General features: G+C 49.5%; 1 protein-coding gene across 1 annotated transcript in view; it reads right to left on the reverse strand.

Moving 5' to 3' along the window:
• Positions 1–230: 230 nt before the first annotated feature.
• Positions 231–25244, reverse strand: part of LOC140389059 (anoctamin-7-like) — a 275652-nt gene continuing 250638 nt past the window's right edge. The window contains exons 7-13 of the mRNA XM_072473221.1: positions 19763–19820; positions 17504–17614; positions 15860–16025; positions 11125–11215; positions 10696–10792; positions 7667–7827; positions 231–345 (exon numbers count right to left, since the gene is read on the reverse strand). Coding sequence (XP_072329322.1) covers positions 231–345; positions 7667–7827; positions 10696–10792; positions 11125–11215; positions 15860–16025; positions 17504–17614; positions 19763–19820 — 799 coding nt within the window. The remainder of the gene's footprint in view (positions 346–7666; positions 7828–10695; positions 10793–11124; positions 11216–15859; positions 16026–17503; positions 17615–19762; positions 19821–25244) is intronic.

Genomic DNA, 25244 nt, shown 5'->3' on the forward strand with positions numbered 1-25244 from the left:
GACTATCCTGTTTAGCTGTGTGTCTTCTTCTTACAAAGTAGGAGAGGGTTTCGGAATCCAACATACCTTGGCAATGTGGCCCTTCTTACCACAGTTCTTGCATGTATTCGTCTTACTCCAGCATTCACCCGCTGAGTGTCCAACTTGTATACATCAGTGACATGGTCGCACCTTTGCAGCCTTGTTCCTTGTGGTATTCATTTTGTGGATCTTCGCTCCAGCTGTGAAGCTCAACTTGTTGCTAACTCCATTGATGTGGCAACTTCTACAGCAACGTTTAGAGTTAAATCACTTACAGTAAGCAGCTTCCTTTGAATAGCTTCACTGCAGATTCCACAAATCAGCCTATCATGAAGAGCATCATCAAGTGTTGAACCAAATTTGCAATACTTTGTGAACCTTCTTAAAGTTGCTATGAATTGTAAAACGTTTTCACATTCTTCCTAACTATGGCGGTGGAACCAAAACATTTCTGCAATCAATAAAGGTTGAGGAGAGAAATACCCCTCAAAGTCCTCGATTGAATTAATTAATATCTTAATCTCCTGGTTTTTATGGATGAACTAACATTTACAGCATCAGAAACGTTTTACACCATTCTGAGGTGAGAAATGTTGCTACGTTTAAGACCTCTGGTGTCGGACTTCCGGGTGCGGCGATGACCAGCTGCACGTTTCGGCAGCTCCCGGTGGAACGGACTTTTGGGCTCTTAATAAGAGCCCCAACAGCAATTTTAACGGCTAAAAGCACTGTGCGGTAAACCAGAAGGGAATCCCCCCTGGATACGGATGGAAAAAGGAGAGGAAAGTGCCCGGATTGCGGTGGATCCTTTAGAGCAGCGGCAAGGAAGGCAAGCAAAAACCAAGATGGCGTCGGAAGGTGGCAGTTTAATATGGGGCCCTGAACAACACGAGTTTTTGAAACGCTGCGTGGAAGAGCTTAAAAAGGAGATGAAGAAGGAGCTGTTGGCCCCGATATTACAGGCGATCGAAGGGCTAAAGGATGAGCAAAAGACCCAGGAGTGGGAGCTTCGGGTCATGGAGGCACAGGCTGCCGAGAACGAGGACGATATACAGGGCCTGGTGGTGAAGACAGAGATGCACGAGGCACACCATAAACGATGTGTGGAAAGATTGGAGGTGCTGGAGAATAACGCGAGGAGGAATAATTTAAGGATCCTTGGTCTTCCTGAAGGTGCAGAAGGAGCAGACGTCGGGGCATATGTGAGCACGATGCTGCACTCGTTAATGGGAGCGGAGGCCCCGGCGGGTCCGCTGGAGGTGGAGGGAGCATACCGAGTGATGGCGCGAGGACCGAGAGCAGGAGAAATTCCTAGAGCCATAGTGGTGAGATTCCTCCGTTTTAAGGACAAAGAGATGGTCCTTAGATGGGCAAAGAAAACTCGGAGCAGTAGGTGGGAGGACGCGGTGATCCGCGTATATCAAGACTGGAGTGCGGAAGGTGGCGAGAAGGAGGGCGAGCTTTAATCGGGCCAAGGCGGTGCTTCACAAAAAGAAGATAAAATTTGGAATGCTGCAACCGGCAAGACTGTGGGTCACATATCGAGGGAGGCACCACTACTTTGAGACGGCGGATGAGGCGTGGACTTTTATTGTGGAAGAAAAACTGGAATAAGCGGGTTACTAAAAAAGAACGTTTGAAACAAAGTGGTGGGGCGAGTATGGGGGGCGAAGAGGGGGGAAAAAGGGGGGGGGAAAGATGAGTTTTATGTTATTAATCCTGCGATGCGGTAACTTTTCTCTCTTCCACAGGTGGTGGTGGAGGGAGGAAGGGAGGTGGAGGAGATGGGGCGTTGGCCATGGGGGGCGGGGCCAAAAGGGAAGCGTGGGCTTTGTTCCCGCGCTATGATAATCATGGCGGGAATAGGGAAGCAGGAAGGAGGGGGCGTCGCGCGGTGCGAGCCGAGATCACGGGGGGAAGCCGAGGTCGGCCAGAGTTTGCTGACTTCTGGGAGCAACATAGGGGGTGTAATTACGCTAGTGGGGGATCTAGCGAGGGGGTGGGAGGGGGGAGTTACTGGGTTGCTGCTGCTGGGGAGAGGGGGGAGCCGGAATGGGGTGGGGTGGGCGGGGGGGCGCCGCCTGGGGGGGACACAGCTGCGTGGGAACCGGGTGAGGAGCTGGAAAAAGGGGATGGCTAATCGACAAGGGGGGGGGGGGGTAAAAAGCCCCCCAACCCGGTTGATCACGTGGAATGTGAGAGGGCTGAACGGGCCGATAAAGAGGGCACGAGTACTCGCACACCTTAAGAAACTTAAGGCAGACGTGGTTATGTTACAAGAGACGCACTTGAAACTTATAGACCAGGTTAGACTACGCAAAGGATGGGTGGGGCAGGTGTTTCATTCGGGGCTAGATGCGAAAAACAGGGGGGTGGCTGTACTAGTGGGGAAGCGGGTTATGTTTGAGGCAAAGACCATAGTGGCGGATAGCGGGGGCAGATACGTGATGGTGAGTGGCAAATTACAGGGGGAGGCGGTGGTCTTGGTAAACGTATATGCCCCGAACTGGGATGATGCCAATTTTATGAGGCGCATGCTAGGACGCATCCCGGACCTAGAGGTGGGAAAGTTGGTAATGGGGGGAGATATTAATACGGTGCTGGAGCCAGGGCTGGACAGGTCGAGATCCAGGACTGGAAGGAGGCCGGCTGCAGCCAAAGTGCTTAAAGACTTTATGGAGCAGATGGGAGGAGTAGACCCATGGAGATTTAGCAGACCTAGGAGTAAGGAGTTTTCGTTTTTCTCCTATGTCCACAAAGTTTATTCGCGAATAGACTTTTTTGTCTTGGGAAGGGCGTTGTTCCCGAAGGTGAGGGGGACGGAGTATACGGCTATAGCCATTTCGGATCACGCTCCACATTGGGTAGACTTGGAGATAGGGGAGGAAACAGAAGGGCGTCCACCCTGGAGAATGGACATGGGACTAATGGCAGATGAAGGGGTGTGTCTAAGGGTGAGGGGGTGCATTGAAAAATACTTGGAACTCAATGATAACGGGGAGGTCCAGGTGGGAGTGGTCTGGGAGGCGCTGAAGGCAGTGGTTAGAGGGGAGCTGATATCAATAAGGGCACATAAAGGAAAGCAGGAGAGTAGGGAACGGGAGCGGTTGCTGCAAGAACTTCTGAGGGTGGACAGGCAATATGCGGAGGCACCGGAGGAGGGACTGTACAGGGAAAGGCAAAGGTTACACGTAGAATTTGACTTGCTGACAACGGGTACTGCAGAAGCACAGTGGAGGAAGGCACAGGGTGTACAGTATGAGTATGGGGAGAAGGCGAGCAGGTTGCTGGCCCATCAATTGAGGAAAAGGGGAGCAGCGAGGGAAATAGGGGGAGCGAGGGATGAGGAAGGAGAGATAGAGCGGGGAGCGGAGAGAGTGAATGGAGTGTTCAAGGCATTCTATAAAAGATTATACGAAGCTCGGCCCCCGGATGGGAAGGAGAGAATGATGTACTTCCTGGACCGGCTGGAATTTCCTAAGGTGGAGGAGCAGGAGAGGGTGGGACTGGGAGCACAGATAGAGATAGAGGAAGTAGTGAAAGGAATTAGGAGTATGCAGGCGGGGAAGGCTCCGGGACCGGATGGATTTCCAGTCGAATTCTATAGGAAATATGTGGACTTGCTTGCCCCGATACTGATGAGAACCTTTAATGAGGCGAAGGAAAGGGGACAGCTGCCCCCGACTATGTCGGAGGCAACGATATCGCTTCTCCTAAAGAAGGAAAAAGACCCGCTGCAATGCGGGTCCTATAGACCTATTTCCCTCCTAAATGTAGACGCTAAGATTCTGGCCAAGGTAATGGCAATGAGGATAGAGGATTGTGTCCCGGGGGTAGTCCATGAGGACCAAACTGGGTTTGTGAAGGGGAGACAGCTGAATACGAATATACGGAGGCTGCTAGGGGCAATGATGATGCCCCCACCAGAGGGGGAAGCGGAGATAGTGGTGGCGATGGATGCCGAGAAAGCATTTGATAGAGTGGAGTGGGATTATTTGTGGGAGGTGTTGAGGAGATTTGGCTTTGGAGATGAGTATATTAGATGGGTACAGCTGCTGTATAGGGCCCCGATGGCGAGCGTGGTCACGAATGGACGGGGGTCTGCGTATTTTCGGCTCCATAGAGAGACGAGGCAGGGATGTCCTTTGTCCCCATTATTGTTTGCACTGGCGATTGAGCCCCTGGCAATAGCATTGAGGGGTTCCAGGAAGTGGAGGGGAGTACTCAGGGGAGGAGAACACCGGGTATCTCTGTATGCAGATGATTTGTTGTTATATGTAGCGGACCCGGCGGAGGGGATGCCAGAGATAATGCGGATACTTGGGGAGTTTGGAGAATTTTCAGGGTATAAATTGAACATGGGGAAAAGTGAGTTGTTTGTGGTGCATCCAGGGGAGCAGAGCAGAGAAATAGAGGACTTACCGCTGAGGAAGTTAACAAGGGACTTTCGCTACTTGGGGATCCAGATAGCCAAGAATTGGGGTACATTGCATAGGTTAAACTTAACGCGGTTGGTGGAACAGATGGAGGAGGACTTCAAGAGATGGGACATGGTATCCCTGTCACTGGCAGGGAGGGTACAAGCGGTTAAAATGGTGGTCCTCCCGAGATTCCTCTTTGCGTTTCAGTGCCTCCCGGTGGTGATCACGAAGGCTTTTTTCAAAAGGATTGAGAAGAGTGTCATGGGTTTTGTTTGGGCCGGGAAGACCCCGAGAGTGAGGAAGGGATTTTTGCAGCGTAGTAGGGATAGGGGGGGGCTGGCGCTACCGAGCCTGAGTGATTACTACTGGGCCACCAACATCTCAATGGTGAGTAAGTGGATGGGAGAAGAGGAGGGAGCGGCGTGGAAGAGATTGGAGAGGGCGTCCTGTAGGGGGACTAGCCTACAAGCTATGGTGACGGCGCTGTTGCCGTTCTCACCGAAGAAATACACCACAAGCCCGGTGGTGGTGGCTACTCTGAAAATTTGGGGGCAGTGGAGACGACATAGGGGAAAGACGGGAGCCTCGGTGTGGTCCCCGATAAGAAATAACCATAGGTTTGCCCCGGGGAGAATGGATGGGGGATTTGGAACATGGCAAAGAGCAGGAGTAACACAATTGAGAGATCTGTTTGTAGATGGGACGTTTGCAAGTCTGGGAGCGCTGACCGAAAAATATGGGTTGCCCCAAGGGAATGCATTCCGGTATATGCAACTGAGAGCGAGGCAACAGGTGAGGGAATTCCCGCAGCTCCCGACGCAGGAGGTGCAGGACAGAGTGATCTCAAAGTCATGGGTGGGGGACGGTAAGGTATCAGACATATATAGGGAAATGAGGGACGAGGGGGAGATTATGGTAGATGAGCTGAAAGGGAAATGGGAAGAAGAGCTGGGGGAGGAGATTGAGGGGGGGCTGTGGGCTGATGCCCTAAGTAGGGTAAACTCATCGTCCTCGTGTGCCTGATACAATTTAAGGTGTTACACAGGGCGCATATGACTGGAGCACGGCTCAGTAAATTTTTTGGAGTAGAGGACAGGTGTGCGAGATGCTCGAGAAGCACAGCGAATCACACCCACATGTTCTGGTCATGTCCGGCACTACAGGGGTTTTGGGTGGGGGTGACAAAGGTGCTTTCGAAGGTGGTGGGGGTTCAGGTCGAACCAAGCTGGGGGTTGGCTATATTCGGGGTTGCAGAAGAGCCGGGAGTGCAGGAGGCGAAAGAGGCTGATGTTTTGGCCTTTGCGTCCCTAGTAGCCCGGCGCAGGATACTGTTGATGTGGAAGGAAGCCAAGCCCCCCGGGTGTGGAGACCTGGATAAATTACATGGCAGGGTTTATAAAGCTGGAACGGATTAAGTTCGTCCTAAGGGGATCGGCTCAAGGGTTCACCAGGCGGTGGCAACCGTTCGTCGAATACCTCACAGAAAGATAGAGGGAATGGAAAAGAAGAAGACAGCAGCAGCAACCCGGGGGGGGGGGGGGGGGGGGAGGAACCAGAGGGATTCTCAGGGATGTTAATATATAAGTATATAAGTATAATATGTACAGGTTGTTGTTATAGATAATTGTATATTGGACGGTTAAAACATATTTTTGGAGAATATTTATTTGGGACAAGGCAGTTGCCATTTAGTTTTGTTTTAGTTTTTGTTTATATATTATTTATTTCTTGTTTATAAAACTGGCCATTGTTATTCATATTGTGATATTACTGTGTAAAGGATACACAATGTACTGTGATGGTTGGCCAAAAACTTTCAGTAAAATATTTTTTTTAAAAAAGACCTCTGGTGTCTGATTTGCTATGAGAAATAATAGGAATCTTAGGGCGGCATGTGGCACTGCTGCCCACGGCGCAGAGGACCCAGGTTCGATCCCGGCTCTGGGTCACTGTGTGGAGTTAGCACATTCTCCTCGTGTCTATGTGGGTTTCACCCCCACAACCAAAGATGTGCAGGTTAGGTTGGGAAAAAAAAGATAATTGGGTACTCTAAATTAATTTTAAAAAAAGAAATAATAGGAATCTTTCCCAGGGGCTGTTTAGCACAGGGCTAAATCACTGGCTTTGAAAGCAGACCAAGGCAGGCCAGCAGCACGGTTCGATTCCCGTAACAGCCTCCCCGAACAGGTGCCGGAATGTGGCGACTAGGGGATTTTCACAGTAACTTCATTTGAAGCCTACTTGTGACAATAAACGATTTTCATTTTCATTTCATTATGTACAAGTTCCAAGTCTCATAGTCTTCATCAAATGCACTGTGGTGTCCATTTTTCCCGCCATTTCAGATCCTGGCTCCAATGGTCTGCACTTCAACCAACTTCCTCCCTTCTGATTCTTATGGAAAGGATGGCACAAACAATCCCATTTATTACAAGCAACTAGATATTATTCATTTTGCCTGATTGTAGTTCGACTTTTCCCCGAGTAGTGGCCCGTGGAGAGTCGGCAGACGTTGAAATCCCCATTTCCTGCAGCCCGTTTAGCTTTACCATGTGCGCGGCCCCTGTATCCCAGACCCTAATCACTTCAACGGCGAGCGAGCTTTCCCTAACTGTCGGTCTTCTTTATTCAGAGTTCAACTCGAAAATCACAGGCTGGATTTTCCAGGAATCTGTCGCGGTTGGGCGGAGAATCCCGCCTCATATTTTAAACCCTTCAGCATCGGCGACAGCGCTTGGCCCAGCATGCGTGCTCGAGTCCGATCCCAAGAATCTTCTGTTGCTCCCGATGCTGGCTCCACTGTTTAGACGACAAATTTCTCCTTCCAGTGATTTTTTTTTTGCCTCAATCCTCGTCGCCAGTTTTATCTTCCTTTATATTTCTTTATTTGCGGCGAAGAGAAAAGGTTTAGAGGTGGCCACACTCTGGATTCTTTCAAAACACGATGAGAGGTTTATTAAGATGTGTTGCTCATACAAGAACTGTCCAAAGCCAATACAAATACTCTGCTAATGTCACAACACATCACATGATGCATAATCAGCGGGAATGTAATCTCTGATACCGAACACCTCAGTACTGCACTGGGACATAGCAGCCTCGATTATCAAGTTACTGGAGCAGGATTTGAACCTTTGGACTGAGAAGTGAGACTTCTGCCCTCTAAGGCCAGCTGGCACATTAGGAATTGGGGATTCGGGTAATCTTTGGTGTGTCTTGCTTACTTGAACCATCTTTTTACCTCATTTTCCTCAAAGTTGCAGCAATCCCATTTATAGGCCATGGTAGCATTCTTTCTCTTCCAGAACTCGAGGAATGTTACCGCCCACAGTGACATGAAGGCACTGAAGAACACGGTGCCCCCATGGTCGAAGAGTTTGCTCACCTGGAGGAAAGGAGACACACAAATGATCAATAATATACCTATATTTATCAATATACAAATTCACATCCTGGTGTATGGAAAATTAAGGTGATCTAGTTGAGGGGTTTAAGATTGATTAAAGGATTTGTTGGTAGATAGAGGGAAACTATTTTCTCGGTGAGAGAACATAGAATGAGGAGTGTTACCTCAAAATTAGTGATTGGCCCTTGAGGGCTGATGTGTGAAAGCACTTCTTCACACAAAGGGAAGTGGAAAACTGGAATTCTTCCAAAAAACCTCTTGAGACCAGGCATCACTTGGAAATTTCAAAATTTAAATTGATGGGATATTTGTTGGGTAAGAGAGTGAAGGATTACAGAGTCAAGTTGGGTTAAGTTACAGACCAGCCATGATCTAATTGAATGGGTCAGGGGGCTGAATGAAACGGAACAAATCTTATTGACATGTACCGGGCGGGATTCTCCAGCACGCCATTCATTGGCGGCGGGATTCTCTGTTCCTGCTGCTGTTTTTAAAAATTAATTTAGGGCATTGAAGGAAACCAGCTATTTCTGATAGGGAAAAGGATTATTGATTTAGCCATTTTGATGTAAATACCAACGCCCACGTCAAAATTCATTTTAAAATGAATTCCATCATAGGACTGCAAACACAACCTCAGATTACAAAGCCTACAGCTTGCAATAATAAAAGCATAGATTTGAAACATTTGAAATGTTTGCAGCCTAACTAGAAGCAAATGAAACAATTCAATAAAGATCAAAAAAGTGCACCATAAGTTAACATGAATCTACAATTGTTCAAAATGTGAATAAGTATAGCACTCAGCAGAAACCAGATCTGATCACATTCCAATACACAGCAAACACCCAAAGATACAACATATTCACATCTATGTTGCACATTGATGATTGACAATTAACCATCCAATCAAATGCATTTGGGACTCATCCAAGCCAATCAACACATTGCAGGGGTCGGAATTGATGGAGTCCGACTGATAACATTTTCCTTAAAGATAGAGGTCCGGCAGCCATTTTCATTCCGGGATCACTCTATACCAATTATCTAACTACTTGCTATCCTTATTTTGTATTTTCATATTTCTACTCTAATTGTAAAGTCTGCGCAAGCTGTTTTGCTTTGAGCAAGAAACCATTTCTGTATTTTTTGGAAGTTCAATTTGTTTGTAAGCTACAAAGTTAATTGTACCTCTTAAAATTTTCTGCTGGCAGGGGCTTTACTGAGAATGTTTGATTTGTAACCACAAGAAGATTTCAACGCTCAGTTATAATCAATAGGCACAATAAAAGATTTCATTTCGCACCCGCGACATGTAGCTTAAATGTCTACTGAGTTAAAGTGTATACGAGACTACACTGAACCGCATGGTAGATCTCAACAGGCATCGCTGGATGGGCGAGCATTTATTACCATCTCTAGTTGCCCCTCAGAAGGTGGTGGCGAGCTGCCTTCTTGAACCGCTGCAGTCCCTGAGGTGTAGGTGCATCCATTGTGCTGTTAGGGAAGAGATTCCAGGATGTTGCCCCAGCGACAGTGAAGAAACGGTGATATATTTCCAAGTCAGGGTGGTGAGTGACTTGGAAAGGAACCTCCATGTGGTGGGGTTCCCAGGTATCTGCTGCTCTTGTCCTTCTAGATGGTAGTGGTCGTGGGTTTGGAAGGTGCTGTCTGAGGAACCTTGGTTTGTTACTGCAGTGAATCTTATAGATGGTACACACAACTGCTACTGTTCGTCAGTGGTGGTGGGAGTGAATGTTTGTGGAAGGGGGAGCAGTAAAGCGGGCTGCTTTGTCCTGGATGGTGTCAAGCTTCCTGAGTGTTGTTGGAGCTTCACTCATCCAGGTAAGTGGAGTGTTCCATTATATTCCTGACTTGTGCCTTGTAGATGGTGGATAGGCTTTGGGGGGGGGGGGGGGGGGGGGGGTCAGAAGGTGGGTTACTCGCCACAGGCGATGACCTGCTCTGGTAGCCACAGTATTAATAGGCTAGCCCAGTTGAGTTTCTGATGTTGATTGTGGGGATTCAGCAATGGTAATGCCATTGAATATCAAAGGACAATGGTTAGATCCTCTCTTTTAGGAGATAGTCAATGCCTTGCACTTGTGTGGCGTGAAAATAACTTACCACTTGTCAGTTCAAGCCTGGATATTGTCCAGCTCTTGCTGCATTTGGACTGCTTCAGTATCTGAGGAGTCACGAATGGTGCTGCACATTGTGCAGTCATCTGCAAACATCCCCACTTCTGACCTTATAATGGAAGGGAGGTCATTGATGAAGCAGCTGAAGATGGTTGGGACCAGGACACTACCCTGAGGAGCTTCAGCAGTGTTGATTGGAGCTGAGATGATTGGCCTCCAACCACCACAGCCATCTTCCTTTGTGCCAGGTATGATTCCAACCAGCAGACAGTTTTCCCCCTGATTCCCATTGACTCCAGTTTAGCTTGGGTTCCTTGATGCCACACCCGGTCAAAGGCTGTCTTGATGTCAAAGGCAGCCACTCTCAGCTCACCTCTAGCATTCAACCGTTTTGTTCATTCTTGAACCAAGGCTGTAATGAGGTCTGGAGCTGAGTGACCCTGGCAGAATCCAAACTGAGCTCTGTGAGCAGGTTATTGCTGAGTACGTGCCGCTTGATATCACTGTTGATGATTCCTTCCATCACTTTGCTGATGATGGAGAGTAGATTGATAGAGCGGTAATTGGCTAGGTTGGATTTGTCTTGTTTCTTGTGTACAGGTCACATCTGCGCAATTTTCCAGGAATATCCCATTGCAAGAGTTACACTAACAGATTCAGTTTCTCAAACGTGCTCAGGACAGAATGAAGGAAGAAGCAGGGTTACCTTGAAGAGCGAGCAGATGCTGGAGAGCTTCCAGGGTTCGCAGTTTGCGCAGAGTGGGCACATTGTGTAATTATATCCTTGTTCACAGATTTCCTTTCTGGAGAGAAGAATCAGAATCTCAGGATCAAGTATAATAGTAGTTAACGCTGCTAGCTACACGCCCAGTGCTCCTGGACTACACCTGGAGTTGTTCCTCCCCAGCAAGAACCAAGATTCTGTCAATTTATTCTCAGGACCTTTCAACTGAGATGTAACCACATTGGTTTGCAGGACTGAGAAACGGCGTACGATGGACAACAAGACTGTAGCTCTGTACAGTGTAACCACATTCTGACTATACAGGTTGACTCAATTCAGATTGTACCACTGGACATTGTGACTGTATTTGGGCCACTAATTCTCTGGTTTACTGTTTGGCTCAGGACTTACATAGGAATGTCAGTCATCATCAGGGAGATTCCAACAAAGAAGACTACCGTTCCTACAATTGCTGCTGGTAGCAACCATCCTGTGTAAAATCCTGGGGAAAAAAATTAGTAAATCAATTAACAAACCAACAGCCGACATGATGGATACAACAGCGGTTCAAGAAGGCAGCTCACCACCACATTCTCGAGGCCAATTAGGGATGGACAATAAATGTTGGCCTAGCCAGCGACACCCACATCCCCATTAAATAATTTTTTAAACCTGGAAGACAGTATTTGTCCGAGTGGTGTATCATATACCACAGGCCAAGGAAAAGGGACATCAGATACTGCCAGCGGGAAAATGTAGGGATAATGGGTACCCCGGCACAAACGGATAGGGATAATAGACACTTCAAGATACACCGAATTACAGAAATAGGCCATTAACACAACTGGTCCAGTCAAGCCACTTTTTCTCATTTAAAACTACCACCATACTCCTCCATTCCCTCATATCCTTATCTAGATTCCCCTTAAATGCATCTATACTATTAGCTTCATACATTTTGACCGGGAATTCTGGCCCCACTGCAGTGGATGCAACAAGCCAGCCGAATTCGATTGATCATCAGCAGGCAGGGCCAGAAAACTTTGACCTTTGTGCAATAGGGAGTTCCACATTCTCACAGCTCTTTGGCTGAGGACGTATTTGCCGAATTCCCCGTTGGATTTCTTGGTGACTATCTGACATTGATGGCCTCTCGTTATGCCCATCCCCACAGGAGGAAACATGAGGGCTGGGTTTCACGTTCCTCTGCGGGGGAGGGAGGCGAGGCGGAAGCTGAGGGGTCCACTCCCTCCCGCCCCTGCTGTCTCTGTCCAATCAAGTATCGGATGGCCAATTAGTGACCATTCAACAGAAAGAAGGCCAATTAGAGGTGCAAACTGGGGCTTCGGGCCTAATCGGGACTGTAGGCCGGAACGTCATGTGACAGAGGGCTAAAGCCGCAAACAGGATGTTCAGTAACAGTTCAATGGTCCCTGCTCTCGGAGTCGGTCTTCATTTTTTTATTACAGGCTCAAAAATGATTTATTTTAGAAAGAATGAAAAGGACATTAGAACACTGTCAGGTTCTGTCGATACATGTGACTGGCCTCTCCTTCCGACCTTGTGCTGCCTCTTCATAGCTGCCATAAAACACTCCCAAATCTTTTCATGTCCGATTGCAGCAGGCAACAAAAGACTGCGGTGTTGGTGGGAGGAGCGAGTGCTGACACACCTGATTTGCAGACGTCAAATCCAGCCCATTCGTTCAGCAACCACTCTATCAAAAAACTTATCAAAATTTTGAAGACCTCAGGGCAGCACGGCGGCGCAGTGGTTAGCACTGCTGCTTCATGCACCGAGGTCCCAGGTTCGATCCCAGCTCTGAGTCACTTTCCATGTGGAGTTTGCCCGTGTTTGCGTGGGCTTCACCCCCACAACCCAAAGATATACAGGGTAGGTGGATTGGACAGGCTAAATTGCTGCTTAATTGGAAAAAACGAATTGGGCGCTCTAAAAATTTTTTAAACTTGTAAAGACCTCGATTGGATCACCCCTCAGCCATCTTTTATCAAAATAAATCAGATCCAGCTAATTAGTCCTTTCCTGTGGTTCTGGTATCATCCTTGAGAATCTCCTCAGGGCCTTGTGTTATGGGCCTGAATCCCAAAGTGTATCATGAGTCCACCTGACCCACAACTTTTAATAGACTGTGGTATGGGGAGCACACGGCCCACTCTACAGGTGTGGTACAGCAGAAATGGAAAAATATTTTTTAAAGCAAAACAATGTTTATTCTATGAACTCAAGTTAACCTTTTTAAAACATACAGTGAACATCTTAGCAACCATCAATTCAAATACAACCCCCAAAGAATACAACACTAAGTAATCCTTGAGCTTTCCTTTTAACATCCATAAGACTTAAAACAAAATCTTTTGACAGAAGCACCTCAGGTTTAAATTCACGACTGAGAAGTTACCACGTTGAAATCAGCAAATGGGCATTCATAAGCTTGCAGAGATTCACACACATCCTGCTGTGATTTCAGCTTCTCCAAAACTAAATTGAAACCAAACCCACCCTGCAGCAAAAGGCCTAAAGCGAAAGTAAAAAGCTGACAGACAGCCCAGCTCCACCCACTCTCTGACATCACTGCAGTAATAAACACCCATTTCTTAAAGGTACTCTCACTACAGATATTTATATACACACCTATTTATAAACACCCATTTCTTAAAGGTACTCTCACATGCCACTTGATATCCAGGACTATCCCTGCTCCTCTTTGCAAGGGCCAATGCAGACTCGATGGGCCAAATGGGCTCCTTCATCACTGTAAATTCTATGATCCTTTGATTCTAAAGACAGTCGTCTTAAATGCAGTCTTTCCAAGGTCCAATATAACTTTCCAACTTTTCCTAGCGATCCCTCTGGAAAGCAAGGGCACTGCTTGTATTGGAGGGTAACATTGACACCCCCCCAAAACAAAATCCAGGGGGGGGCTTGCCCTCCCAAACCTACAACTTTACCACTGGGCGGCGACGGCCGAGCGAATAAGGGATGGATCAAGGAGCCAGAAGCCGAGTTGGTGCGCGCGGAAGAGGCCTCCTGCATGGGGACCTCCCTCCGGGCCTTCACCAGGGTGGCGCTCCCATCCCCACCCAAAAAACACTCCAGCAGCTCGGTGGTAATAGCCACCCTCCAGTCCTGGAACCAACTCCGGCAACAATTTGGCCTGACCAGAATGTCAGGTAAAGCTTCCATCTGCAGCAACAATAGGTTCACGCCAGCGCTGACTGACGCCACCTTCAAAAGTTGGGGACAGAAAAGAAGGACACTGACAGTCAGGGACCTATACACGGACGGCAGGATCGCAACACTGGGCGAACTGACAGAGAAGTTCTAGCTAGCCAGGGGGAACGAGCTAAGGTACCTGCAACTAAAAAACTTCCTACGAAAGGAGACAGGGACGTACCCACAACGCCACGACAGACACAACTGGAAGAGTTACTGGACGCAAGCACACTAGATAAAGGAAACTGTAGCGACATGTATGACCGACTGGTAGAAGGGGCTGACACCGTACTGGACGGAACAAGAATGAAGTGGGAGGAGGACCTGGGGATCAAAATAGGGTGGGGACTCTGGAGCGAAGCACTGCATAGGGTCAACTCCACCTCCACGTGCGCAAGGATTTCACATGTTCTGGTCCTGCCCCAGACTTGCGGGGTACTGGACAGCCTTCTTCGAGGCAATGTCCAAGGTGGTGGGGCTGAGGGTGGATCCATGCCCGAAAGTGGCGGTCTTCGGGGTTTTAGACCAGCCAGATCTATTCCTGGGGAGGAGGGCGGACGCCCTTGCCTTTGCCTCCCTGATCGCCCGCCGTAGAATCCTGTTCGGCTGGCGGTCAGCAGCACCGCCCAAAGCTGCAGACTGGCTGTCCGACCTCTCGGAATCTCTCCAAATGGAGAAAATCAAATTCGCCATCCGAGGGTCAGACGACGGCTTCCACAGAACGTGGGAGCCATTCACCCAATTGTTCCGGGACCTGTTTGTGGCCAACAAACAAGCAGAAGAATAGCCAGGTAGCCAATTAACAGGGGAGAGTAGCCAAAGCATGAGAGGGAGAGATAGACTGGGAGTGGGGGGGGCGGACAGCTAAATCTAAGAGGAAGGAGAGGAGGAGGGGAGCAGGAGCGGAGAGAGAGGGGGTAGAGGGAAGAGACGGAACAATAGAGGAGAGCCAGGGAGGGGGAGGGGGGAGGCAGGGAAACGTTAACAAACTTAACGTCCAAAGGAACAGAAAACGGGGAAGACTGGAGGGCCGCAGAAGCGGAACGAGACGACAACGACAGCAAACTCCGCCTGGGTGAAGCAAGGGACGACAACACCACGAACAGATGCCTACTTATGTGTGCAAATATTGTTGCCAAGTGTACAGAGCTGCTGCTGTTGAGCGGGGGGCATAATACCGTCCGATGGCTTCTCAGGGAAAATTAAAACGTCAGCGGCAGCAGCGACCCGTAGGGGAGTGGGGGTGAGTGCTCCGTTGGGAGGGTGTGGGAAGACTGAGGCGCGTGGGGTCACGTCGAGTCAATTGCTATTGTATATTCTCTTTTTGCACTATGTTAATGTTCACTCTATTTTGCTGTGTTAGGATTATTACTATTTATTCTGAAAAACGTTGCAAAACTTTAATTAAACAAATATTTTTAAAAACATTGACACCCCACAGCAGACAGTTGATTGAGTTGCAAGCTTCCCCTTGTGGCCATCCAGAGTACTCAGCGATGAGATGAACTAGCTCGAGCTAGTTTGGGGCCGAATGACCTCCTTCTGCACCGTAAATTCTATGAGTTAGCTCAGTGCAAACTGCTGATTGCACATCCCCCCACCCCACCTGGTTTTGGCGTTTGACTGGCTCAGCCTTGCCTGGGTGGTGCCATGCATTCACTGAGCCATAAGGCTCGAGGTTAGAAGAGATGATTAGTGCACAGTCATTTGACATGAACATACTTTAGGCAGAAGGCTGTGGGCTGCCCAGGGAATCAGATAGTGGAGGAAAGGTTTCAGGAGAATTGGCCGGATATTTGAGGGGAGGATAAAGTGACGGGTTAATGGGGCTGATTCAGGGCTTCCTTCTCCATAGTGAATGTGAGACAGTTGAAGAAGATTAAACTAAAGAGCCAATCAGGCAGAAACATACCAATCCACGTGAAGTAAAAAGCAATCTTCTCTCCGAAGTAATCCCGGATATGGTCCAGGGGCTGGTACTTGTACCATCTGCCCCAGCGAGCCCAGTATTCATACAATACCTGTCTATTGCTGAGCTCCTCAGGAGACACGCCCTTACCCTGGGCTTCATATGGACCCTGCAATCAAAACCAATTATGACCATGAGCGATTGCTTGACTCTCAAGGGCTGATCAGAGTTTGCACCAGCAATGCCTGCCCTGCACACTTCTCTCAGATCCATAAAGTGGGCCAAACACTGTGCCCGCACTTTTGTCTGAGCGAAGTCTTCGGTCAGACTGGTCAGGATAAATCTTCCATCTGAGCATGTCTGACAGGGAGCCCCCAGTAGAGGGAGCATGGGGTCACAGAGGGCAGATCACAAGAGCCAGGCCACCCTCTTTTCTCCTCATTAGCATTATGAATTTCAGATTAGCAGGGCTACAAATCCGGCATGTTCTGAAATTTCCCTACTTGCTGGAGGTTCCATCTTCTAACCACTCTTGAATAAAGAAGTTTCTTCTCAATTCTTTACCATTCTTATATCGATGGTCCTTAGATTTAGGTGCTTCCGCATGTGGAAACATAAGTCTAAATCTAAGGTTGCTACACCAATGCTAGACAGTGATTTGATTGGGCCACAACTTCGAAAACTTTGTTCGCATCAGGTCACTGGAGTGCTAGGGCAGCACGGTAGCACAGTGGTTAGCACTGTTCTTCACAGCGCCAGGGATCCGGGTTCGATTCCCAGCTTGGGTCACTGTCTGTGCGGAGTCAGCACGTTCTCCCTGTGTCTAAGTGGGTTTCCTCCGGGTGCTCCGGTTTCCTCCCACAAGTCCCGAAAGACGTGCTTGTTAGGTGAATTGGACATTCTGATTTTTAAAAAATATATAAATTTAGTCTACCCAATTATTTGTTTTCAATTAAGGGGCAATATAGCATGACAATCCACCTATCCTGCACATCTTTTTGTGCTGTGGGGGTGAGACTCACACAGACACGGGGAGAATGTGCAAACTCCACACGGACAGTGACCGGGACCGGGATCAAACCCAGGTCCTCGCACCGTGAGGCAGCAATGCCAACCACTCCGCCAGCGTGCCGCCCTGACATTCTAAATTATCCAGCAGTGTACCCGAACAGGCGCCGTAGTGTGGCGACCAGGGGATTTTCACAGTAACGTCATTGCAGTGTTAATATAAGCCTACTTGTGACACTAAGAAAGATTATTAATACTATTAGAGGAACGCTCAGGATGGAAGTTGTGGAGAGAAGGGCAAATTCCCAGACTCTCAGGTTGAATGGGATCAAGGATTGCGCTGGCTGCTCAGTACATGGAAAAGGGCAGACGCGGAAAGTGGATAACTGCTCAGCACGTCACTGCACTAATGCACCAACTCCCCAAACAAGCCAGTAAGTTTATTTCACTCATTTAATAGCACTTCAAATTCTTGCATGGCCCGCTTAAAGAATTTCTAGGCCTTTTTCATGTTTTTAGACACTTTTTTGGATAGCCGGATTTAAGGTGCTGTGCCTAAATTTCAACGATGTGTGACCTGTCGGTTAAAATATTTCTGAAGTTTGGAACTAGAATTCAAAAGCAAAGCAAAACTCTTACATCATGAAGCGGAAATGCCGCTGTAAACACGTTGCCATTTAACAGGTTGGTGATACCAATCTGGGCCTTCTTCCGACGTCCGTATTTTGTCCTCGCTAATATTTCATAAACCTGCCCAAGTGAGAACAAGGGTGACGAAGATCAGAATCAGATCAAATACATCTGTTAAAGAAGCCAAGGTTGGACAAGACCCGGGGCAGAGTTTTCCCGGATATCGGCAAATATCCGAAGGCGCCAAACCCCGCCAGCAACTTAGTGTTTTGAAGATCGGGCCGCCAAAAGTGAACCATGAACACCCCCCCACCCCCTCACACACGGCCTGAGCCCTGCCTCTGGTATATAGCCCGGGTAATGCCAGGGTGGCTAGTGCCTGGGTCATGTTAGAGGACAGTGCCTGGGCAGAGCTGGGATGAGGGCAATGTCCAGGTAGCGTTGGGGGGCTGTGCCCAAACAGCACTGTGGGGGGTAGGTGCCTGGGCAGTACCAGGGAGGGGCAGTGGCCATCTAGCGCCGGAGGGGGGGGGGAGGGAGTAGTGCCTAGGTAGCAACGGGAGGGCAGTGCCCAGGTAGCATTGGAGAGGACGGTGCCCAGGGAGTGCCCAGGAGTTGTGCCCAAGAGTTGTGCCCAGGTAGTGTGTGAGTGTTGTGCCCAGGTAGTGCCTGCACATTACCCACTCCTCCCTGAGCAATGTACTCCCTGAGCTCTACTGAAAGGCCTGCTCCCCAGGTCCGTGCCTTGGGAGACCATACCAGTGTGAATGGATTTTCTTATGGGGGGAGGTGGGGGATATGATTCGGGCGTAGAGGCATGATAAGGAGATATTAAAGAATGGAAATGATGTTCCTGATTTTCAACATCGGGAATCCCGTTACATCACTGGCAGGGGGTGGGGACAATCGCATCACACTTTTACGTCGGTGTGAAACATGGCCCTGTGTAAATAGTATGTTCTTAGAAGTAAACTTATTCTTTTGCTTACTCGTCTGACTCCCCTCGCCTTTATTAAAGGGGGCAGCAGCTCACGCCCCACGAGGACTGAGATTCAGACTTCCAAAAGGCCAAGCTGAGGTCAGATTTATCTTGTGCCACTGAACTCAGTGTGTGTGGGAGCACTCTCACATCTCCTTCATCAGACACTACACACACAGAGGCCTGACAGAGGAACGTCAGCCTTCTTACATCACAACATTGTCCCTTGAACATTAAAAAGTAACAAAAATAAATGAACAGAGACACGTGGAAGGGAATGAGCATGGTCATTTGTTGAGTCTGCACGTTTTATTTAAATTCATTTACGGCGTCGCTGGCTATGCCAACATTTATTGCCCATCCCTAGTTGCCCTTCAGAAGGTGGTAATGAGTTGCCTCTTGAATCGCTGCAGTCCTTGAGGTGTAGGTCCACCCACTGTGCTGTTAGGGAGTGAGTTCCAGAATTTTGTCCCAGCGACAGTGAAGGAGCGGCGATATGCTTCCAAGTCAGGGTGGTGAGTGACTTGGAGGGGAACCTCCAGGTGGTGGGGTTCCCAGGTACCTGCTGCTCTTGTCCTTCTAGATGGTAGTAGTCATGGGTTTGGAAGGTGCTGTCTAAGGAACCTTGGTGTGTTACTGCAGTGCTTCTTGTAGATGGTACACATGGCTGCCACTGTTCATTGATGGGGGAGGGTTTGAATGTTTGTGGAATGAGGAGCAATCAAGCGGACTTCTTTGTCCTGGATGGTGTTGAGGTTCTTGAGTGTTGGAGCTGCACTCATCCAGGCAAGTGGAGAGTATTCCATTACACTCCTGACTTGTGCCTTGTGGATGGTGGACAGGCTTTGGGGGGGTTCAGGTGAGTTACTCGGCGTAGGATTCCTAGCCTTTGACCTGCCCTGGTAGCCACAGTATTAATGTGAAAAATCCAGTTCAGTTTCTGACCAATGGTAACCCCCAGGATGTTGATTGTGGGGGATTCAGCAATGTACAGCATTTTACAAACCTGCAGACAATTACCCATTACTTACAGGCATTCAATTCACAGTAATACTGCTCCAAAACTAACAATGCGCGAAAAAAAAACAGATGCAGCTTGAAGAACCAACATCATTACTGACAACTTGAATTAAACTTTCATTCGAAACAAGGAATAAATGTGACTTCATCATCATTTCCCCAACTACCGGGACATGGTGACAGCCAATAGGTATTGAATGCAGTGGATGGTTTGAAGTTGGCCAGCCTGTACCAGGAGGGACAGGTTACTCGGAGAGCCCGGTACTTACTATCTGATGCCGCTGTGTGTTGGTGAAGAAGTCCTCTCGGTCGTCACTGTATAAATACCTGCACAGAAAATATCGCCAGTAATTAATTCTCTCCTAACTTCCCTAAAGTGTAAAACCATACTGAATACACGAAACCAACAACACAACAATGCCATCACACCACACAAAAACAAAACATTACATGACACTAAAGTACAGCACACATGAGCAAAATGGAATGCAATAGTATAACACCAACAGAAACTCCACACCAACAGGTTGGGCAGTGTTTAATGGAAGTGATGGTGTCTCGTCGCAGGCTGGGGAGCCGGCGGCAGTCTCGCTTATAGAAGACCCACAGATAAAGAGCTACTGGATAGGGGTGGGCAGTTTCAGCTTGTCACCGAGCGGCATTGAAATTTCACTAAGACCTTTGCTCTTTAGCCTTACTGAACCTTGATGAGGCTTTGCATCCCTCTGACAGACTTTGGCAGTCAGCAAAGTTTAAATGCAAACAATTTATCGACAACTATTTACAAAGACCTCAGGGTAAACATATGGTATTCAGGGCATGGACTATCCTGCATCTACGAGTAGCACGGTGGCACAGTGGTTAGCACTGCTGCCTCACAGCACCAGGGACCGGGTTCGATTCCGACCTCGGATGACTGTCTGCTGGAATTTGCACATTCCTCCCGGTCTACAGAAGTTTCCTCCGGGTGCTCCGGTTTCCTCTCACAGTCCAAAGATGTGCAGGTTATAGAACATAGAACATAGAACAATACAGCGCAGTACAGGCCCTTCGGCCCACGATGTTGCACCGAAACAAAAGCCATCTAACCTACACTATACCATTATCATCCATATGTTTATCCAATAAACTTTTAAATGCCCTTAATGTTGGCGAGTTCACTACTGTAGCAGGTAGGGCATTCCACGGCCTCACTACTCTTTGCGTAAAGAACCTACCCCTGACCTCTGTCCTATATCTATTACCCCTCAGTTTAAGGCTATGTCCCCTCGTGCTAGCCATTTCCATCCGCGGGAGAAGGCTCTCACTGTCCACCCTATCTAACCCAGGTTAGGTGGATTGGCCCGCTAAATTGCCCCTTCGTATCCAAAGCTTAGGTGGGGTTACGGGGATAGAGTAGGGGAGAGGGCCTAGGTAAGATGCTCTTTCGAGAGGGTCGGTGCAGACTCGATGGGCCGAATGGCCTCCTTCTGCACCGTAGAGAGTCTATGGATTCTATTTCTCTTAGAGTCTCTTGCTCATCTGACTAAAATAGATTTATCACAATACATCTGTGGGGGTTGTTGTCAATTTTAATGTCAATTACATTGTTAGGGGAAGCAGTGGCGAAGTGGCAATGTCGCTGGACAAGTAACCCAGAGTCATGTTCTGGGTGGGAATCCTGCCATGAAAAAGTGAATTGTTCGTGATCCAGGGAAGGGGGCAGGAGAGGAGACTGAAGGAGCTGCCGCTCAAGATGGTAGAGAGGAGCCTTCGCGACCTGGGAATACAGGTGGCTCGGAAATGGGAGGCATTACACAGGCTCAACCTAACCCGGCTGGTAGAGCAAATGGAAGGGGACTTTAAAAGATGGGATTTGCTCCCGCTATCATTGGCGGGGAGGGTACAGGTGAAAATGACGGCCCTACCCAGATTTCCGTTTGTCTTTCAGTGCCTCCCCATCTTCATTCCCTAAGGCCTTTTTCAAGCTGGTGAATAAGATTATTTGGGGCTTTGTGTGGGCGAATAAAACCCCCCGGGTGAAGAAAATGTTGTTGGAGCGCAGTCGGGGGCAGGGTGGGTTGGCGCTGCCGAGCTTCTGCAACTACTACTGGCCGGCGAATATAGCGATGATTAGGAAGCGGGTAATGGGGGAGGAGTCGGCATGGGAGCGGATGGAGGCGGCGTCATGCAAAGGCACCAGCTTGGGAGCATTGGTAACGGGACCTCTGCCGTTCTCGCCGGCCCGTTACTCCACTAGCCCGGTGGTGGTGGCGGCATTGAGGATCTGGGGGCAATGGAGGAGGTATAAGAAGGTGGAGGGTGCGTCGGTCTGGACCCCGATTTGCAATAACCACAGGTTTGCACTGGGCAGGATAGATGGCGGGTTCCGGAGCTGGCAGAGAGCAGGAATTAGACGGATGGGGGATCTATTCATAGACGGGAGTTTTCCCAGTCTGAAGGCGCTGGAGGATAAGTTCAAGTGGCCGCTGGGGAATGGTTACAGATATTTGCAAGTGTGGGACTTTATGAGGAAACAGGTGTTGGCTTTCCCGTTGATGCCGCCACCGGGGATACAGGACAGAGTAGTCTCTTGTATCTGGGTGGGGAGGGGAAGATGTCAGATGTCTATCAGGAGTTGTTGGAGGCGGAGGAAATCCCGGTGGAGGAACTGAAGGGCAAGTGGGAGGAGGCGTTAGGTGGAGAGTTAGAGGCAGGTCTGTGGGCGGACGCCCTAAGCAGGGTTAATTCCTCCTCATCATGTGACAGGCTCAGTCCAATACAGTTTAAAGTGGTACACCGTGTCATGGTATCCATATTAACATATCGTGGTGCAATCACACACACACACTGATGGACAGATTGACAGACCAATCAACACACACGCAACATCGCAGTCAATCACCAGTGAGAGCACACGCACTATAAAACAGGGAACACCACAGTTCCCGCTCATTCCGCCAGGAGATAGCTCAGAGCACAGAGCTCACAGCGCGCCACTCAGACATAGACCATATGCTGAGTGCCTCTCTAAGATAGTGTTAGGGCTGGGTCCACAGGTTAACGGGTGATGTACGAACCACAGCCAGAAGTTAACAGTTGTTATCATACAGAATAATAAAACAGAGTTGTACCATCTACAACCGTGTTGGTTTGTTTGTATATCGGAACACCCAACACGACATGATACCAGGATTGGAAACTCCCCAGCAACTGTGAGACCTACCTGCACATCTTCAGAGATCCGCCATCCTGCGCCATGGACACCATCAGCCCGCCGCGGCCGCTCCAAATCGCTGGAAACCTCGGCGTCAACTGGAAGCTGTTTAAACAGCGCTTCCAGCTCTTCCTAGAAGCCACAGGCAGGGAGAATGCATTGGACACCAGGAAGATCGCCCTCCTCCTCTCCACGGCAGGGCAACACGCCATCCAGATCTACAACTCCCTGGCATTCGCGGAAGGCGAGGACAAGACGAAGTACAAGACGGTCCTTCTAAAACTTGAGCAACACTTCAGCGTCGAAGTGAATGAAGGCTTCGAGAGGTATCTCTTCCAGCAGCGCCTGCAGGGTAAGGATGAGCCTTTTCAATCTTTTCTGACACACCTCCGTATCCTCGCGCAGTCCTGCGGCTATGAGGCCACCACCGATTCCATGATTCGGGACCAGATAGTTTTTGGGGTCACCTCGGGCACCCTAGGCCAGCAGCTCCTCAAAATAAAGTGCCTCACCCTAGCCACCGCCATTGAAACCTGTGTCCTCCACGAAAATGCGACCAGCCGGTACTCCCAATTCCAGGAGGCCGAATTGGCACGGAAGGGATCCTACGAGGCCGAGCGGGTCCAGTCAATCAAGTTCCTCCCGGCCCGCAGCACGGACGAGGGTGGCCATTTTGCACGCTTTCCAAGGCCTCCCGCACTTGTATGCGCCAAAGAGACGTCGACGCAGAGGGACGTGACGCGCAGGCACGCTCTACGCAGGACTGAACTGCGCATGCGTGGTGGCGCAACGAACGCCATGACGTCACGACATGCGGCAACTGTGGATCAGCACACTTAAAGCGGCAATGTCCAGCCAAAACTCGACAATGCCTCCGCTGTGGCAAGATGGGCCACTACGCTGCCTGCTGTCGAGCAGCTCAACCTGCCAACGCTCCCCAATTCCACCAGCCTCGCAGGGACGTGCGGGCCATTCAGCCCCCATACACCAGTAGTCATACCCTGACGACGTACAGGCCGATGATACCGACGACCGCGAAGCCTTCCGCGTTGCGAAAATAGACAGAAATCGGATGTCCCCAAGTAGGACCCACCAGCCGATGCCAGTGCACAGCATTAATCCGGGTGATGAATGGTGTGCCACCCTAACGGTCAACCGATCACCAATCACATTCCGCTTAGACACTGGTGCCTCCGCCAATCTCATTGCATGGTCAGCCTTCTGCACCTTGAAGGTCAAACCACTGATTCAGCCATCCCACTGTCAGTTAGTCGATTACAACGGTAATGTTATCCCGGCCATGGGATCCTGCCAGCTCGAGGTTACACACAATTCATACACAGCCACACTGTCGTTTGAGATAGTTGGATCCTCGAAGGACTCTCTGTGAGGCGCACAGGCGTGCAAGGTTCTCCACCTCGTTCAGCGGGTGCACACTCTGTCTCCAGAAGGAATGTCCGATTTCCCGGATGCAGACTTTAGGCCACAGCTCCACTCGCTCCTCGCCCACAACCAGGAGGCTTTCGAGGGCATGGGCACACTGCCTACACTTACAGAATACGGCTCAAACCGGACGCCACCCCGGTCATTCACGCACCTCGTAGAGTCCCAGCACCACTCAAAGACCGCCTCAAGCAGCAGCTGCAGGACCTGCAGGACCAATGAGTGCTTTCCCGGGCCACGGAGCCAACACCATGGGTCAGCTCCATGGTGTGCGTAAAAAAGCCCTCTGGCGAGCTCCGGATCTGCATCGAGCCGAAAGACCTGAACAACAACATCATGAGGGAACACTACCCCATACCCAAACGGGAAGAGATCACGAGCGAAATGGCCCGGGCTAAAATTTTTACCAAGCTTGATGCCTCAAAGGGTTTTTGGCAGATTCAGCTGGATCAGTCCAGCAGGAAGCTGTGCACTTTCAACACTCCCTTTGGCAGGTACTGCTACAATAGGATGCCGTTTGGCATCATCTCAGCATCCGAGGTGTTTCATTGAATCATGGAACAGATGATGGAGGGCATCGAAGGGGTGCGCGTCTATGTTGACGACGTCATCATCTGGTCCACCACACCACAGGAGCACATCAGTCGCCTCCAGCGCGTCTTTGCTCGGATACGGGAAAACGGCCTGCGCCTCAACCGAGCCAAGTGTTCTTTCGGCCAAACTGAGCTAAAGTTTCTGGGGGACCACATATCCCGGTCAGGGGTGCGGCCGGATGCCGACAAAGTGACAGCTAATACAGCCATGCCGCAGCCGGCAGACAAGAATGCAGTGCTGCGCTTTCTCGGGATGGTCAACTTCCTGGGGAAGTTTATTCCCAACCTTGCCTCCCACACAACGGCTTTTCGCCACCTGGAACGGAGTTCCAGTGGCTGCCCGCACACCAGAAGGAATGGAAGGAGCTCAAGATCAAGCTCACCACCGCCCCGGTCTTGGCGTTCTTCGACACTACTCGAGGTACAAAGATCTCAACTGACGCCAGCCGGTCCGGCATTGGGGAGGTACTCCTGCAACGGGACGACACTGCATCATGGGCCCCGGTCGCCTATGCCTCG

This window comes from Scyliorhinus torazame, chromosome 14, assembly GCF_047496885.1.
Source record: "Scyliorhinus torazame isolate Kashiwa2021f chromosome 14, sScyTor2.1, whole genome shotgun sequence".
NCBI classification, from domain to species: Eukaryota; Metazoa; Chordata; class Chondrichthyes; order Carcharhiniformes; family Scyliorhinidae; genus Scyliorhinus; species Scyliorhinus torazame.